Source organism: Felis catus, chromosome C2 (genome assembly GCF_018350175.1).
Source record: "Felis catus isolate Fca126 chromosome C2, F.catus_Fca126_mat1.0, whole genome shotgun sequence".
NCBI classification, from domain to species: domain Eukaryota; kingdom Metazoa; phylum Chordata; class Mammalia; order Carnivora; family Felidae; genus Felis; species Felis catus.
The window spans coordinates 129,065,918-129,084,057 of NC_058376.1; the positions used below are offsets into that span (position 1 = coordinate 129,065,918).

The 18,140-nt window shown below is 47.4% G+C and overlaps 1 protein-coding gene across 1 annotated transcript in view; it reads right to left on the minus strand.

Annotated features, from left to right (window-relative positions):
- The window catches only part of BFSP2 (beaded filament structural protein 2), a 68,776-nt gene that overhangs the window by 22,819 nt on the left and 27,817 nt on the right, over positions 1–18,140 (minus strand). Inside the window, exons 2-4 of the mRNA XM_003992114.4 lie at positions 10,737–10,819; positions 4,900–5,056; positions 3,669–3,830 (exon numbers count right to left, since the gene is read on the minus strand). Coding sequence (XP_003992163.1) covers positions 3,669–3,830; positions 4,900–5,056; positions 10,737–10,819 — 402 coding nt within the window. The remainder of the gene's footprint in view (positions 1–3,668; positions 3,831–4,899; positions 5,057–10,736; positions 10,820–18,140) is intronic.

The following is an 18,140-nucleotide window of genomic DNA, read 5'->3' on the forward strand; positions in this document are numbered from 1 at the left end:
CACAATAAACCAAAGGAAGGGCCAGGCTGCAAGACCCTCCAGAAATTTTCTGGACCAAACTGATCTCCCCAAACATGGAGTTATACAATTTGAGAAGTTCCAAAAACTGGACCGCCAAAGTTCCTGACATCCACGACCGTGGCTGGAGAGAACCTAGCCATAACCTCTTTATAAGCTTTTATTGATTTAAAACTAGGAGGAGTTAGCAGATAACTGGTAGCAGATGCTGATGGCATCCACCTTTATCCCTCAGGCTGAAACATGTTTGTTCTCCCCAGCTTCCATTCCACTGGCAAATTCCATACTTCTTTGCCTGGGAGAGCTTTCTCTGAAGCCTTTGAAAGGTCACTCTGCTAGCAGATGCCAGATGTCTGATGGGGATGGTATTACTACCCCAGCTTCCTCGCCTTTCCCTTCTCTTGTATTCTGTACCGTTCCCCAGAAGCCCTGTGGCTTCAGAGTCCAGTCTCCCACAGTGGTTGCTGGTTGGAGAATGAGTTCTTTGTTGGTTCCCTTCTCTACCGGTATTTTGTACTCCCCACCCGCCCCGGCCAACTTCCAGATAAACCATTTCCACTTTAATATTTGTCTCAGGGTCAGTTTCTGGGGAAACCTAAACAAAGACATAAATTAATCATGTCAATTAATTTTCAGGCTTTCCAGGCTGAAAGGTAATTAAATACATGTTTGTATGCTCTCTGCAAAAGGTTTTGAAAGGAGTGTGTGCTAAGCCATTTCACATTTATGCTTTGCTGCCAGGAAACCGACAGGAGATGCTCAGGACGGGCAAATGTCAGCCCCCAAGGGCATGACAGCAACTGACAAAACTATTTATTGGAGGACTTCTGGCTGTCAGTTCTGATCTCTGTTGATGATCAGAGGAATTCACTCATTCTGCAAATATTTTCTGAGCTCCGCCTCTCTGCAAGAGGCCCAGGCAGCATTAGCCAAATGAAAACAAGTACTGTCTGTTTTCTCTGAGATGCAGCTTTCAGATTACTCTATTAAAAAAAACACTAATGAATCTGTTCAGAATTAATGGTTGAATTACTGTTGGGTTGGTAATGATTCTCAAGAGTGTGAAGGGTGAATAATAATGGCCAGGAGTTTTTTCCTTTTCAAACTATGCAGGATTTATTTCTGTGAATTCAATGCCCCTTCCCTCCTCCCTGAAGAAATAATTGCTACAGGGGCGCCTGGGTGGCTCAGTTGGTTAAGCCTCCAGCTCTTGATTTCGGCTCAGGTCATGATCTTACGGTTGGTGGATCCAGACCCTCGTCTGGCTCCACACTGACAGTGTGGAGCTTGCTTGGGAGTCTCTTTCTCTCTCTCTCTCTCTCTCTCTCTCTGCCCTTCCCCCCTCCTCAACAAACAAACAAACAAACAAACAAACAAACAAACAAACAAACAAAGAAATGATCACTACAGTGTGGTGTATGCCCCAGGAGGGTTGGGACAGAACAGGGTTGCACACCACAGAGATTCTGCTTTGGGAACAGAGCCAAGCAGGAATGACAGCCCAGTGTGGAGTAAAGGTGCCTGGACTGGGAGCCTGGAGAGCTGGACAGTGGTGCTGCCAGCCAGCTGTGTGACCTCAGGACGTCACTGCCCTCTCTGGATCTGTCTCCTCACCTTTGAAACAAGGAAATGGATGGTCTCTAAGGTCCTGGATTATAAATATTCATGAATCTTCTAAAAAAGAAGCAATGGACCAAAATCAAACCTGTGGTTTGGTTTCACTTTCCCTTTGTGTTGTTCCACCTCTGGCCTGGTTGGAGGTGGGGAGCTGCATTTTGTGCAGTTAGTAGGCACTATTTGCCATAAAAAATGTTTGCAGTGACCTGGCCCATGGAATTAAGGTGGGGGAGTAAAGATGTTTCCTGGGCTGGAGAACATTAGGGGGCCCAGAATCGGTGAACACCCTGATCTGAAGGCTTCTGTTGATACTTAGGGGCCAGGGGATTGAGGGGCCACAGGGGGAAGAAAGAACAGAAAACGTCCTCCTGGTTTTCTTTTAGTAGCTTTTATAAACTCTTGTGGCTCTCCAGCCTTCCTGTATATTAGAAACATCCAGCGAGCTTAAAAAAATCACAGAGACCCTCTCCTTCTTCGGATTTGAGTGATCTTTGATGGCACCTGGAAATGAGCGTTTTTGAAAATGCTCTGAAATAATCCCGCCGTGCAGTGGAATGGAGTCCCACCAAACAGTGACTCAAAGCATAGGAGCAGTCCACTTGCCTTCTCTCCAAAAGATGAGCTATCTCATTTTTCATACCTTTTCCACACCTTTCTTTCTCTTCTGTTCCTCTCATCCTGGGCCTCAAAATGCCCCAAGTCATACATGGCTGGGAGATGGAGAAGGGAAGAAGAAACCCTATGCATTCTATTTTCTCGTTAATTTCTTGATTATTTATGAGGTTTAATAAAAGATGTTTTCCTCCATGAATATAACTCATAATATTTAAGAAAAACTTTAAAAACACCGTGCTCAAAAACAAGCGAGCAAAAACATCTCAACATGTCAAATAGGCCCCTCCCTCAAAGACAACCGCTGCTAACTCCAACATATTTTTGCGTTTTCTTTCTAATTCTTCCCTGATGCCTCGTTTCTTTGTTTGATTGCTTCACCCTACTGTATATACCAGGCGTTGGCAAACTGCAGCCCACAGGTAAATCCAGCCCACCTCTTGTCTCTGTAAATAAAGTTTTATTGGAACACAGCCGTGCTCATTTGTTACCTTTTGTCTACAGCCGCTTTCACAGGACCATGGCAGGATTGAGTGGTTTCAACAGAGACTGTCAGGCCCAGGAAGTCTAATATTTATTATTTAGTGCTTTCCAGAAAAAGTTTATTGGTTCCTGGCATATACCCTTCTGTACTCTTGTATCCCCCATTTTACCTTATTATGTGAGCATTTCCCGTGTTGTTATAAATGCTTCATAAATATTTCTAACAACTTCCTGGAATTTCATTGCATGGTTAGGTTGTGGCTTAGCCTTACCCCTATTTTTAAACATTTCTGTGTCCCCTCACCCAGTTTTTTCATTCTTTTTTTTTTTTAAATGTTTATTTAAACATTAAATAAGAAAGAGAAACAGTGTGAGCAGGCAAGGGGTAGAGAGAGAGGGAGACACCAAATCTGAAGCAGGCTCCAGACTCCGAGCTGTCAGCACAGAGCCTGACGCAGGGCTCGAACTCACGAACTGTGAGATCACGACCTGAGCCGAAGTTGAACGCTTAACTGACTGAGCCACCCAGGCACCCCAGTTTTTTTCATTCTTTAAATGAATGCTTCAGTGAGTATGTTTGGATGTAAACTTTATCTGTGTTTTCAATGATTTGTTTAGGAAAGTGTCCAGATTATTCAACTGGAAGGTAGGGGCATTTCAAGACTTTTAACACACATATCGTGAATTCCCTCACTCAAAGATGTCATACGAGTTTTTACTCCTCAGTAGTAATATAGGGGAGAACCTACTTCTCCACACACTTGTCGGCATTAAGTGTTAAACATGTTCTGCATTTAGACAGGTAAGCCGCTATCATCTTAAATTGCATTTCTTTTATGTCTAATGAGATTGAAACTTGCATTTCTTCTTTTCTTTGTTGACTGCTTTTCACCTTTGCTTGGCCTCCTTCTGCACAGGGCAGAGGGGAGCACACTCACCTTGGCTTGGAGCAAGGCTCCTGCCTCCGCCCGGTTCTTTTCCACGTCTCTCTCCCAGTGGATTCTGATGGTCTCGAGGATGTCGTCCAGACCAGTGCCAATGGGAACACCCATTTGTTCCAGCTCAGACCCTGCCAGCTGTTTGTACAGCACTTTCACATCCTGCAAATGACGATAGACGCTTCAGGTGAGTTCCAGAGGTGAAGGAAAGGACACAGAAGTTGAGCCAGCACAAGCCCAGGTCTGTTGGGTAATCCTTATGCTTCTCACTCTGCTACTGCCAAAAGTGGGGTTTCGCAGAGACTGGCAAAGTCCCTGACCCTGTCATCAGCACTGGTGCCATAGTCTCCTTCCCCAAGGACGTATTTCTTAGGCTGGTCTTCGCAAGCCCAGACCCACTCAAAGCAAACGTCAAAATAAATAAATAACCAAATAACAACACAAACAGAGTAAGCAACAAGAGTAAGATGAAATTGATGGATTTCGTAAAGTCACAGTAGGCAGGAAGAGGTTTAAAGGTAACTCTGGAGTCTCTCAAGGGTTGGAGGTGGGGGGAGTGGTACCAAACGACTGAGCTAGGGACAGGAAGTGGGCTTTGGGTTCCTGGTGAGCCTGAGGTCGGACAAAAGAAGGGACTTCCCAATGGAAGCATGGTTAAGTGAGTTTTGACTTTTTCAACTGAAAGCACTTTAAGTGTCTGATCAGCGACTTGTGTGAGGTGGTTTAGAGTCAGTGCCATTCCGCAGGGAACTGGAGGGCTTCCCCGTTGGAGGTCCCACTGAGTCCTGTCACTCAAGCATCTGACCTAATTTCATTAATGAGTGTGTGTAAACCACAGCTTGGATCTACCTTCAGAGCTGTCTTGTTTGTCCTATGCAGTGCTAAAAAAAAAAAAAAAAAAAAAAAAAAAAAAGACGTGAAATACAGTGCCTTGAGGTAGAGGATGCTCTCTCCAGTTCAACACAGACTCCGTCACTCTTGCCGGTGTGGACCTGCTGTCTCCTCCATTTATGTACCAGCCTGGTCTCAAAGCCACTTGAATTTGAGACTCCCCGGGGTAACCTTATCCACTACAAGGATTTGAAGGTATTTTACCCGCATTTTCCCTGCAGCCCTGGGCAAGGGACGGGGAGAGGCTGAGATGAGCCACCATCACTGTTGTGAACCTCCGTCAGACAGGTGAGTGCCTGTGGTCTGTGGCCAACCCAGCGTTGCCCCTGCCCCCACCTACCTCCTCATAGCCCCTTGACAGAAAGCCAAGTTCTTCTTTCAGGCTTTCTATTTGACTCTCCAGATCCATTTTTGTCAAATTAGCCTCATCGATGACTTTATACAGAGAGTTAATTTCCTCTTCTGCTGCCTTTCGAAATGGCTGCTCATTTTCATATCTGCAGATAAAGGAAGGTAAAGAGCAGAGGTGAGCAACCCAAAAGGGAAAATAATCAGAAACGTTACCAATAGGCCAATTATGTCATAGACAAACAGATGTGAAAAGTCACTGTTCCAACAGCTTTGAGGGCACTGTTAATGCAAGTCTTGGATGGTGATTTATTATCATGAAAATGATTGCAGCCAACTTCTGATGGCCCAGCTTCACAGGCTGCCAGGCTCAGGGGCTCTGGAGGCACAGAACTCTAGGGAAAACTTCTCCGGGAGTGGAGATCCAGGTAAGGGGATCTGGCCTTGTCACCATTATTGTGATTTGTCATCCTTTCCCTTGAGGATCTTTTAACAGACATGACTGAGAGTCTGCTAAGTACCAGGCTATGTGCTAGTGATCCCAAAATAAAAAGCATGGTTTCTGCTCCAAAGAACCCATGTGAAATTTTAAAACTGTGGCTGCAAACCCCAGTGCCATCAGGGGCCAAGAGGGGAATATAGATGAGGGACGAGGCCCAGGTCTGGGAAGCAGGGAGAGGTGGGGACGGGACAGGAGCACACAGGACGGCTCGCCCTTCAGGCAAGGGGAGGCTGCTGCGTGGAAAGGTGTGTGCCCTTTCTCTTCAAGAGAAACGAGGAAACCTGGATTTATATGTAAAATATCCAGAGTTTTAAAAACTTGCAGCTTATACAATCACACACACACACACACACACACACACACACACACTGACACAAGTCTGAAACTGTGCCCTCCCCTCCCACCACCAAGTTCTTTCTTTTTTTTCCCAAGTTTTTATTTAAATTCTAGTTTACATACAGTGCAATATTGGTTCAGGAGTAGAAATCAGTGATTCATCACTTACATATGACACCCAGGGCTCATCCCAACAAGTGCCCTTCTTAATTCCCATCACCCCTTTAGCCCATCCCCCCACCCACCTCACCTCCATCAACCCTCAGTTTGTTCTCTGTCTTTAAGAATCCCCCCGAGTTCTTTCCATCTCTGGTTTGCGCAGAGCCTTCTTTCTAAAAGCCACTCAACATCTTTGCCAGTTTCCCCCAGTGTTAACTCCTTTTCTTCCACAGCCTTCCACCCAGGTGTACCCCATCAGCCAAATTTCACACCTTACCTTCACCCATCCATAGGATGGAGAAAGCTCACACTTCTCATTGAAGAAAGCATCTTAGGGCTTTAGAGTTTTAAGGGCATTTAGGGTTCCTAAATGTCTCCCACTCCATGACAATGCCTCGATAGCATTCTTGATAGGTGATCATGTAGTCTCTGCTTGACTACTTCCAGTGATGGGGAACTCATCACCTATCAAGGCCACCGTTCCATTTTGGGACAGCTGTAATTATTACAAATTTCTTCCTTAAAGAGCTTAAGCCTTCATTCCTGTAAGAGTCTGGGTTCCACTCTCTGGAGTACCCAAAGTCAGTCTAATCCTTCTTTCTGGCAGCCCTATAAATATTTAGAATGTCTCTTACAGCACTCTTTCTTTCCCGCTCATCTCTCCCTCCAAGCCTTTTGTTCCTCAGGTTAAACGTTCCCGGTTCTTCCGTTCTTCATACAAATTGGTTTCCATGTCCCTCATCATCCGTGGCAGGGACTATGACCTTTCTGTCTTTGTATTCTTAGCACCCACCTCCAGGCTTCAGATAGATTTGTGGAATGATTAGAAATGCCCTAATTGGTCCATGTCCTTCTCAATATGTGATACAGAAAATGGAATGTAAAACTCCGGATGTTCCCTGATCAATTCAAAGTCCTGGGGGACTGTTTGCTCCTTTGTTTAAACCCTTCAGTTCTATTCACCATGGGCCCTAAGGTTTCCTTTGAGGGGGTTTGTTTTTTTGTGTGTTTGTTCATTTGATTTTGACCAGCTGTATTTGCTGTTGACTAATATTGGGTGTCCTCTCAACTAGAGACCCTGAGCATTTTTCACAAGCCCAATTACCTTGTCCTTTCTGGGTGCACCTGGCATTTGAACCCAAAGAGAGGATCTGCATATATCTTCTCTCAGTTTCATTGGCCCAGTGTTCCAATGTGTGGGGATCATTTTGATTCCTAGTTCTGTCTGTCATCTTTCTCTTCACCACCCCTCCTGGCTTTGTATCTTCTGCCATTTTGCCCTACCTGCTTTCATGCACCTGTGGTTAAAAATAGCAAATGAAGGAACCAAGGACAGAGCCCGGTGGCATACTGCTAGAGACCTTTCCTCAGAGTTGGACCTGCACCTTTGAATCACCCCCTGAGGAGCTGGTTTCTAAAGCATTTTTATGTACTCTCTATGTGGGATTAGATTTTCTACCCAAATGTATTCTTTAGGAAGTACTGTATTTTTATTAACATTTAATCTTTTGGAAACGAGTCTTGCCCTTCTAGCTGGAATGAAAACCCACCCATAGCACTGGGATTGGTCCCTTTTGACCCCCGCTGGAAGAGTCTCTGTGTGCCTCCAAAGTCCTGTTGTGCTTATCTCTCCAGGGAGCCTGGTCCTTCCCAGGATATGTGCCACTCAGCATTATGGGAGGTCTTAGGTGCTCTACAGACCTTTGTTTGGAAGTCCTTTAGAATTTGACACATATCTGTGATATCCCCAAGGCTGTTGCTAAACTTTCAGCTTTCTCTCACTGTCTTTTATTCCTTTCCCCTTCCATGTTGAAGTCATCAAATAGAATCTCTGTGTTGGTGATGCCCAGAAGTGCCTGTCTTGACCTGTGGGCCACTCTGGCCCGGCATCTTCAGTGGCCCACCACAACTGCTCCATCAGCTCAGCTCAGCTCTGCTTGCTCAAAGCCAAGCTCATTACTACCCTTGAATTTAGACCAGCTTTGCTTCCACAATTTTCTATTTTTGTCGAGAGAATGGCAAATCTTCTCACTTACCCAAGTTCAATACCTGAAACTTACCTTTGCCTTCTATTTTCAGGCTGCATATGTAGATAATTATCAACCCCTGCCAATGATTTCTTTGACCCGTCCCTCAAGTCTGCTCGTGGCCACCGTCCCAGGCAGACCTTGAGCTGTAACAGCCTCTGATTGTCTTCCCACAACTGACCCACAGTAGTGCCTCCAGAGGAACCATCCTTAACCACATCCAGTCACCCTCTGCTCAGAGCCTTAAGTGTTATCCTCTGGCCCCTAAGTAATCTGATCTCACCTTACTTTCCAGCCATGGCTCCCAGTACAGACTCTGCCCTTCCACTGGTCCAGCCCCTTTGCTCCCATTGCTTCTTGCTGGTTTGCCCTGCTTCTCCTCTCCACCAGTACGAAGCTGAAATTTTGAAGCTGAAGACTAGTCATGATGAGACACTGCTCAGATCCCTTCTATGGGTCTCTTCTTCTCTCAGGTCATCTCTGAGCTCTTTGGCAGGCTGACATGATACTCCAGGATTTGGTCTCTCCCTGATTTTCAAGCCCCATTGGTTGTCCCTCCTTTCTTCACTCCGCATGCCCCAGTTATAATGAGCTACTTGGTGGCCACGAATACACCATGTTTTCTCGTGTCCTGCCTTAACACATACTGCCCTCTCTGCCTGGAAATTCGTGTCTCCTTTATTGGCCTGCACAACTCCTGCAAAGGACCCAAATCAGGCATCACCTCTTTGGTCAACCCTCCCTGGCCGACTCAATGTCCCCACCCCACCTGTGCTCTTCTCAGTGATGGCACAACCACCCCATGATGCCACTATCTGTTCACTCCTCTGTCTTTGACACTGAACTGTGAGCTCCTCGAGGTTCCATTTACTTCATCCCCAGGACCTGGCCAGGGTCCGGGCAGCTATTCAAGCATTTCTTGAATTTATTCATTTATTCATTAATTTAACAACTATTTGTCAGGCATCTATCTTGTGCGTGGCACTGTTAATACACTGGGGAACAAAACAGACCAGGCCCCTGCTACTCAGTTGGATGGATGGATGAAGAAATGTATGAATGCATAATGAATAAATGAATGAATTAACGAATGAATGAATGAATGAATGAAATTGTGGTTACATCCTAACTTAACTTCACACCTAATTAAATTCTATCTTAAATGTAGCACAAATGGTTTCATGTCTCTTGGCATCCATCTCTAACTGTGCAGTTAGCTGTCAGTGGCCAGCTGATGGCTTTGCTTTTTTGTGCTTCTGTGACCTTGGCCAGCACAGTGTTGTCCAAAACAGCAACCCCAGCTGATTGAGTTTCCTTGACTCGAGAGTGGCCACTAGTGGAGGTCCTTTTATCAGATGGAGAAGCCTGGTCTTAGAGAAAGGAAATGACTCTGGGTCTGAGGAGAAGGTAGCGATTTTCCTTTCCATCACGATACCCTTTCTATCCTAAGACAAGAATGGCAGTGGGGTCACTGTCTTCCCCAAAGACTCCCAACTATATGCCTTTCCTCTTTGCCTTTATCAATTTAAGGAAATGTTCCTTGAATAACTATCCCATCACCCATCTAATTGCCCAACATCCAGAACACTTTCCCCGCAGAATATTCCCAAAATCACTGTGTTCATAATGAAAGGTCTTTTTCATTTCATTTCTCCAACACGGACCACAGACCTCATGCACCATCATGACTTTGCCCTAAATACATCTCTCTCCTGTCACTAGTACTTCAAATTGTTCCTTAAATTTATCTACTTAAAAAGTACATGTTAAATCAGTAAACTTTAAAAGCTCTTTATATTAAATACATTTTAAATTACTACTATAAATTATAGTAGCTATAGTGGAAAAACAGTTTCATGAGTCATAAATAGAAGGTAACTGTAAAAATCCATAACTATTAAAAACAAAGTGTCTATCCTTCTATCGCTTAAAATGATCGTCATCAGTGGTCTACACACCATATTTTAGGAAACACTGTACTAGACTTCAAAAGATGTTTTTCAAGGCTGGTGAGTTAAAACTACTGAGGCCTGGACCCACCCCCAGGGACGGTGGTTTCATCAGTCTGTGCAGCTTGCACGTTGGCAGCTTTAAGTGCCCAGGTCATTCTGACATGTGGCTGCAATTGAGAAGCATTGCTCAAAACCAGCTGTTCTCCACGTGTGGTCCCAGGACCAGCAGGATCAGCATCATGGGGACCTCATTAGGAATGCAAATTTGGGGCCCCACCCCAGACTACTGAGTCAGAAATTCAGAGGGTGGGGCACAGCCATCTGTTTTCTAGAAGACCTCCTGGTGGTTCTGAAGCACACTACAGTCTGAGAATCCCTGCCCTGAACCAGGTGACACTGGGCAAAGTCTCTGAGCCCTGGGGACCTGGTTTGTGTCTAGAAGGAGGGTTTGAACTGGACGATCTTTCCTCTGGATTCTCCTGGGGCTTCCACTATCCCACTCCAGCCTTCTGTGCCGCTGGAAGGGAACACTGCAGACCCTCGGAATAGCAGTCCCCAAGTTGCACAGTGGTCTGAAGGTGCAGAGTGACTGTCCCCCCTGCTGCAGAAGTTACCTCTCGGGGCACCTGGGTGGCTCCGTCAGTTAAACGTTTAACTCTTGATTTTGGCTCAGGGCACGGTCTCACAGTTTGTGGGATTGAGCCCCATGTGAGACTCTGCACTGACAGCACAAAGCCTGCTTGGGATGCTCCCCCTCTCTCTATATCTGCCCTTCCCCCTCCTCTGCTCTCTCTCTCTCTCTTTCTCCTTCTCAAAATAAATAAACTTAAAAAAAAAAAGAAGAAGAAGTTACCTCTCTTTAAAGTCATCTGCACCCGCCTGGATATTCTCTGTCTGAAGCATGAGCCGGGCATTTTCCAAGACTGCCTCGCCCACCTAGAAAGATCACACACATCAGAGGAGACAAGGTCACTGGACCATCTTCCCTTACTTCCCACTGTGACTCGCACTGGGCACAGAGGTTCTGGGGAATAGAGCATTTTTCTTACAGCAAATATTTTTAGAATTCAAGTATTTCTCTCCAAAAAGGTAGGGAGGAGATAAACCACAAAGCATAAAATCTGGCTGTCTTTTAAGAGCCTTTAGAGTTGGATTTTTGGAGCTAAAATATTACTCAAAGGCAGACTTGTTCCTAGCCTCTGTCATAAAGCTGAGCTCTCAACTGCCAGTGAAGCTTCTGGCTCCTTAAATGAAGTTTCACTGGTTTGATTTAGTGGCTCTTAACATTTTCTGCTCATGGGTGCCTTTGAAAGGCTGACGAAATCTTTAGGTCAGTGCTGTCCAGTAGAACTTTCTGTGGTTATGGCACGCTTCTGTGTCTGCACTATCACGGCCACACGTGGCTACTGAACACTCAAGATATGGCCAGGATGACTGAGGAACTGAAAATTTAATTTCATTTGAATTTAAATAGCCACCTGTGACTAGTGGCCACTGTACTGGGCAATGCAGCTCTAGAATTTCATTCATCCTCAAAACGTACATATGAACATAGATAAACTATGCATACAGTCTGGGAGTTTCCTGGAGCCACGAAGAGTGGCTTTTCAAAACTGGCTCCCCAAACCCTACAGAGTCCTTCAAAAGTGGGGGTTGGGGGGTAGTTCTCTCCTTGATCTGAGAAACATATATATTACATACGTAGCTTTTCTATAATCTTCAGTTTGGGGGGGGATAAGAGGACAGTTACTTTAAAAGAAGGACGCAAGTCACTGTTTTCAGTCCTTTTGTACTTGGATGTGAAAGTGTTGTAAGCTCTTCATTGAGTGGGAGGTCTCCCAGCACCAGAAGTCAGAGGTGGCATGAGATGAGAAAGTAGGAGAGGAGAGACCCTCATCTGCCTGTTCCCCAGGGTTCCCCAGGGCTGGGCTGGAGCTGAGAGAAGATCAAATTTGGTAGCAGGAAATTCAATGAAACGAGACAGGACATCCCCACTGAAACAAAGCAGGACGCAAATCAGTACTCTCACTGTGGTTGGGACTTGGCCCACCCCTGTGCTCTCTCCGTTTCCCCATGAGAGCCCTAGCCCACCGTGTTGACATGGACCCTCCCCAAGCTTGGCTCCTTGTTAATTGCTAGGTCTCCAAAGCCTGGCTTATGGTAGACATTCCATCGATACCTGCTGAATGAATGCATGCATGAATGAATGGTGCGACCATGGGTGAACCGTACCCCTCCCTTCCCCCGTCAGGGTCTGGAGGTCATTTCTATTCCTCAGAAGCCCCCTGAGATTTTGTTTTTAGTTAGGTAGGGTGAGGCCAACAGATTGGGAGATGGCTGACCTTGAAAAGATATTACTCACAGTTCCCAAAGGGAGGGGCAGCCACACCAGGAGGGGCCATATAACGAAGTACAAGGGTCGGCTGCAAAAGGATGAGGGTAAAGTGTGGGCAAAAGCCTTTATTGTGGTTTTCATGGGAAGGATGGGAAGGAATGGGTGAGGCAAGGTAAATAGCCAAGTGGGTTTAGGATTGAGTAGTTTGAATCATTTCAGCGGTCTCTATGGGTCCCTGGAATGGTCTCGGGCCACCTGGGATGATTAGAGCAGAGGAATATTGCCTCTTGGAGTATAAGTGCCAGAAAGAGATGGGGTACAGATGGGGTACAGACTCTCGGACTCTTGGACTGGCTGGTTTGCATATCAAAAGCATGTTGGGCACGTGGCTTACTATCTCTTAAGATCAGCTAGCTCAGTGAGGGGCTAACAGCGAGGCCCTAGATGCCAGAGCACCAAGAATACAGAAAAAAAGAAAATACAGTCAATATTGTTGAATATAATTCATCTAAAGGGCCACGGCTGTGTGAGGCCTCCCTGAGGACTGGCTTTGGCTGGTCTGGCCGAGGCTCTCTTCAACCTCCTGCACGCAGTTGTGGCCCTCACACTCAGGAGCCCCTTTTCCAGACTTTGGTTGCCACTTTACAGATGCCATTTTGCAGATGACAGACTTAAAGCCAAAGGCAATCGATCACCCTACTGGATTTCTCACAACAATGCCCGAGCACATGTCCCACTCTAGTGTGGGACACCGAATCACAACAGGTATCTAGACTGCGGGCCCCAAAACTACGGCTGTTAGAGAAGGCGGCTTTACAATCTCTTTAGACAGAGATTGCGGCCACGCAAAGGCAGCTGTGAGCAGCTGTGGGGCCTGGAGCTTCTGCAATGTGGGAGACTGCCTTTAAGAAAAAAAATAGAGACTAATACAAAGGGCTATGCACAAATAAGGGACCCTGAAGCTTACATTCTTAAAATTCTTCACCTTGGTACAGCTTAATTTTGTCTGTTTCTGCTTTTTAAATTTGGGCCTCAGGGGGGTGGGCAGAAAAAGTACAAACCAAGCAACACTCTGGCGCCTATGTTGGAAACGCGTATTGAGAGTCCTACGATTCGGGACGAACAGAAAGATGGCTGAAAATGCAATCGCCCCAAGTCCTGCCATCCAGCATAAGCACCGCCAGCATTTGGATATGTTGTATTTCCTCTCAGCCTTTGCTTTGCCCAGCTACAACAGTACCCGGTGTGTTCATTTTTAACGCTCCCCTAGTTGATTGCAAACTTTATGCAGAAGAGGTGGCAGGGAGCCATCCACGAAGGAGTCTGATAGGAAATGCCAGCCGCTGCGTGATCGGCTGCGGTGAGGGGTCGGCTGCTCAGTGGTCCTCCTGCTCAGTTGGGGTTGAGGACAGGAGCGCTTCCTGGGGTAAATTGGATAGCAGACGGGGTAGTTGCGTCCAAATGTCTGTCCCAGGCAGCTCATGTGGCACTGGGCTCAGGGAAGCTGGAGGCCTTCCTGCTCTAACTGTTGTTTAGTGACAACCAGGGGCTTATTCAAGCCTCAAGCAGAGGCTAATTATAGGCCTTGACTTGCCAAAGCACGGTTGCTGTCCGTGCTTCCCCATCTCCTTCACATGAGGAGCTTAAAATAAACCGCCAGCCCCCAATTCAGCCATAGAGCCCTTCACTGTTCTCTTGTGGGCACCTCAGCCTAGCAGAGGGGCGTCCTCTCTGGAGTTCGTGGTGGCTCAGCCTCCCCCACTGTAGAAAGGGCCCGTCAGGCAGCATGACCAGGGCTGGCACCTTGGCCAAGGTTTAGCACAGGCTGGGGACCGGGCTGGTGGCCAAGGCCCAGAGTAAAGCACGGAGCCTGCCGGGGCACAGGCTCTTTGTCTTCTCACCTGGGAAAGTTTCGTGAAATCCTCCCCAGGGCTGAGCACGGGAACTGCAGAGGGGAGGGCATGCACTGACCACCTACGGATGTGCCCGGCACACCTGCTGGGGCTGGCTTGTACTGGCTTGCCGGGGCAGGCTGGTAAATACTTCAGGAGTTTTGGGAGCCAGTGGTTAAACACAGCCATCACGAACATTTTAATTATGTGAACTTACAATTAAATAAATTATACGAAAAACACCATTAATAAATGCTCAGAATACAAAGGCCATGATTACTCATCACTTCCTCCTATCTTTGACTATCATCCTGCTAGTGAGGTTATTTCCTCCTGTTGTGTCTGCACAGTGGAAACACCGTATGATGTATGTTATGTGTGTCTCTTCTCAAGTGTGCATTCAGTGACAGCATGGTGGTAGCTTCGTATCAGCCGGGGTGAGAGTGTTTACACCAGGGAAGTTGGCAAACACGGTAAACCAGAGCCTTTTATTTATGGAAAGCTGATTGTTACACAGATCCTGGCTCGGTGGCTGGGCCTCCCATGCTACCGAATACTTAACACTCATGACTTTGCTCAGTGCTCCTGATATTCAGCCCTGACAGCAACACACCTATTTTACAGAGGAGGGTGCCAAGGCCATACAGAAGTTGCCCCAAATCACCCGGACGGAGCAAGGCAGAGCCAGAACGCCAGGCCAGGTCAACGCGACTCCAAAGTGTGCGTATTTTTGTCATCAGCTTTGGAAACTAAAGGGCTCGTCAGCATCAAGAGAGAAACTCATTGCGGAGGACCGTCTTCTGTCTTTTTCCTGGAACGGAACAGCCAGGAATCGTGGTTCCTATTTGGGCTGCGTCACGGAGAGAGAGGGATGTCTTCCCCACTGGCGTGAGGCAGCTCACCAAATCAAACCAAAGCAAACCAGCTCCCACGCCAACCTCCTGAACTTGCATTTCTGAGCCCGTAAGCTAAGCAGAGCTGAGCAGACAGTGGGGCCAACTCTGAAGAAGGCCTGGAGAAATCCTGCTGCGGAGTGCTTTGCTTTCCGGCCTACAGAAGAGACGTCATCTGCATTTAAAAGTGAGGGAAATGCACATTCGCTATCTGGTCCTCTGAGATTCACGCTTGAAGAGGATGCAAATTAACTTCACCTCTCTGGTCATCTTTTCTTTCCAGGAGTGAAGGCCATACAAAGACCAAATAGTAATATGTACGGTCACTAGGCTGATGCCTTGCGTACAAGTGTCCTTGCTCGTAACCCCGGAACCCCTCCTGCCCTCTTTTCTAATAGGAAGAAAGTCGGAACCAAGGTAATAGTTGCACAGCAGGGTGAACCATAAGGGTGGCTGGCTGGCAGCTTGCGTGTGGCTGCTGGGAGGGCCAGAGGGATCGACCTCTCCTCCTCCTCTCTCTCTCTTTCTGCCCAAACCAAGCTAACTCCTGCCAGCAGCATGTGATGATTGTTTCGTCTGTGCAAGATGATTTAACACCAGGTCTCCTGGTAAAAAGAGACACTGAGGGGCGCCTGGGTGGCTCATCGGTTGAGTGTCTGACTCTTGATTTTGGCTCAGGTCATGATCTCACGGTTCGTGAGGTGGAGCCCCCATCGGGCTCTGTGCTGACGGTGCAGAGCCTGCTTGGGATTCTCTCTCTCTCTCTCTCTCTCTCTCTCTCTCTCTGCCCTTCCCCTGCTCTCTCTCTCTCAAACAATTTTTTTTTTTTTAAAGACAAGCTGATTTTCATAGCAGCATCAGTGAGAATTGGTGTGGGAAATCAGGTGGTCTTGAGGGGATAGGTCTCAGGATTTGGAAGTTTTGCTGGAGTGAGAAACGGAAGATACCTTCGAAGCATACAGTTCAGTGGAGGAGAACAGCAGAGCTGACTAAGTACCACGGGGACCGGACGGGCAGTCAGAAGTCAACTAAGGCGCAGGCTTTGTTCTGAGAGGGATGGTGCAGGTAGGGGTAAGGGAGTGTTCACAAACTGCTTTGGCGTGGCGCGCAGCTCTCTTAGTTACCTCCCTGGAACCATCTTCCTCTCACCTCCACGTGGAGAATTCCTTAGCACACTTTATGTAGGTGGTTCTCAAAGTACGGCCCCAGGCCCAGCAGCATCAGCACCACCTGAAACTTGCGGGAAATGTGAGCTCTCAGACCCTACCTCAGACGTCTGAGTCAGTCTCTGGAGGGCGGCCCGACAATGTGTATTTGGAAAGCTTTCCAAGGGCTCGCAGGGCACACTTGGCTTGGAGAACAGCAGCTTTGCGCAGACCTTCCTCCAGTCCTGCTCGTGCTGCCTCCCAGCCTGCTCCTGGCTGTTCCTCCGTGACCTTGCCTGTGTCGTTGTGTAAACCTAGAGCACCCCGTTTTGCCACTTCACACTCCTAGGCCTTGCCTCCTGAGAAACCTCCCCCCATTTTAATGCTCATCTCAAACATGCCTTCCTCTGCAAAGTTTTTTAATTTATCTACTCACTCATTCTTGCCTGCATTTCTTCAGCACACGATTATTGTTTCCTCTGTGGCGGGCTCTGTGTTGGTTGTAGGGGAATCAGCAGCTGCTATAAGGGATGCCGTTAGAAAGGTAGGGAAAGGCCAGGCATGAAGGGAAGGCTGTGGGAGCGACAGGAGGCGGGATTTGCTGGGCAGCCAGTGAAAGGTTTTGAGACGGGCACAGGTGCGATCTGTGCAGTAAGTGTGTCCCCTGACTCCTGAGGGAAGGGCAGATTGTAGGATGCAGGGGAGTGCACTGAGGGCCCAGCTAGGAAGCTCTGTGAGAGCCCAAGGGAGATGATGGCGGCTTTGACTAGGATGGTCATCGGGGCCATGAAGAGAAGCAGACTTATCTTGTGGATGGAACAGATGGGTTTTGGTGATGGAACAGTTGTGGAGAGAGGGAAAGAAAGTAATTGAGGGTGACTTCTAAGTTTTTAGCCTGAGCTACTGGGTGCATGGTGCCTTTGCTGACTCTCTTCCTCCCGCCTTAGATCATTCGTGCATTGGAGCCACACCCCGACCTGTGTACCACACCTAGTAGACAATGACATCGGTCATGAACCCCCCTCCTCCACTCACCAGCTTGGGCCAGTTACTTGGACATTTCTAAGATTCGGTCTCCTCATCCAGAAAATGAGGATAACACCACCCCCTGCCTCCTAGGGAAGATGTGAGAGTTAAACGAACCACAGAAGGTAAAGCACTTGGCCGGCTGCCTGGCACAGAGTAGGCTCTCCATGCATGGCAGCCGTTATTATCACTGTCTCAGGCCACAGCACTTGGCCCATGACTGCTGAATGGATCTGATGGGTGTGTGCAGCCTGGCACTGTTCCCTCTTCTCTGTGCAGGCAGTTGAATGAAGACTTCCATCTAGTGGCTTTTTTTTTCTTTCAGTTTTTTCCTGTCCATAATCATTTGAAAAAAGCCCTGGTCACTGGTACTATGATGAAGAGGACCTTAGCCTTTCCTACTGCTGTTCCTTGCTATGGGTACAGTTATTAAAATAAATGATGCTGCTGGGGCAGGTGAGGAATCTGACCCTCCTTGTGTTTTGAAAAGGCGAGGACAGGGAGTATTTTTAGAAGGGTTATCATTTGGCCCGAGGGTACAGTTAATGCTTTATTTGGAGTTAAAGACATTGGCCTGCCAGCAGCTAGAGCTGCAGGTGCGGGGAGGAGGTGGGCAAAACCGGGCCCCTGGGAAATTAGACGTGGCTGGTGCAGTGGCTGGGGATAGGGGTCCCTGGAAACACTTTACACATTTCTTTGACTCTCAAGTTTAGGAGGAGTGCTCAGCACGACTTGTTCTGGCAGTAAACGAACAGGAAGTCATTATCTGTCCCTAGCACCCCGCTGAAACTGCATCTTCATCACGACGGTGAAGACGCACCATGTTACCAAGCCCAACAGATGCTTCTCTGCGCTCAGCTACACCTGCCAGCGACATTTGTCACAGAAGACATTTGTCACACAGAAGTGTGACATTTGTCACACTTTACTCTCTTGGCCGCCGTGACACAGCTCTTCTCCCGCGCT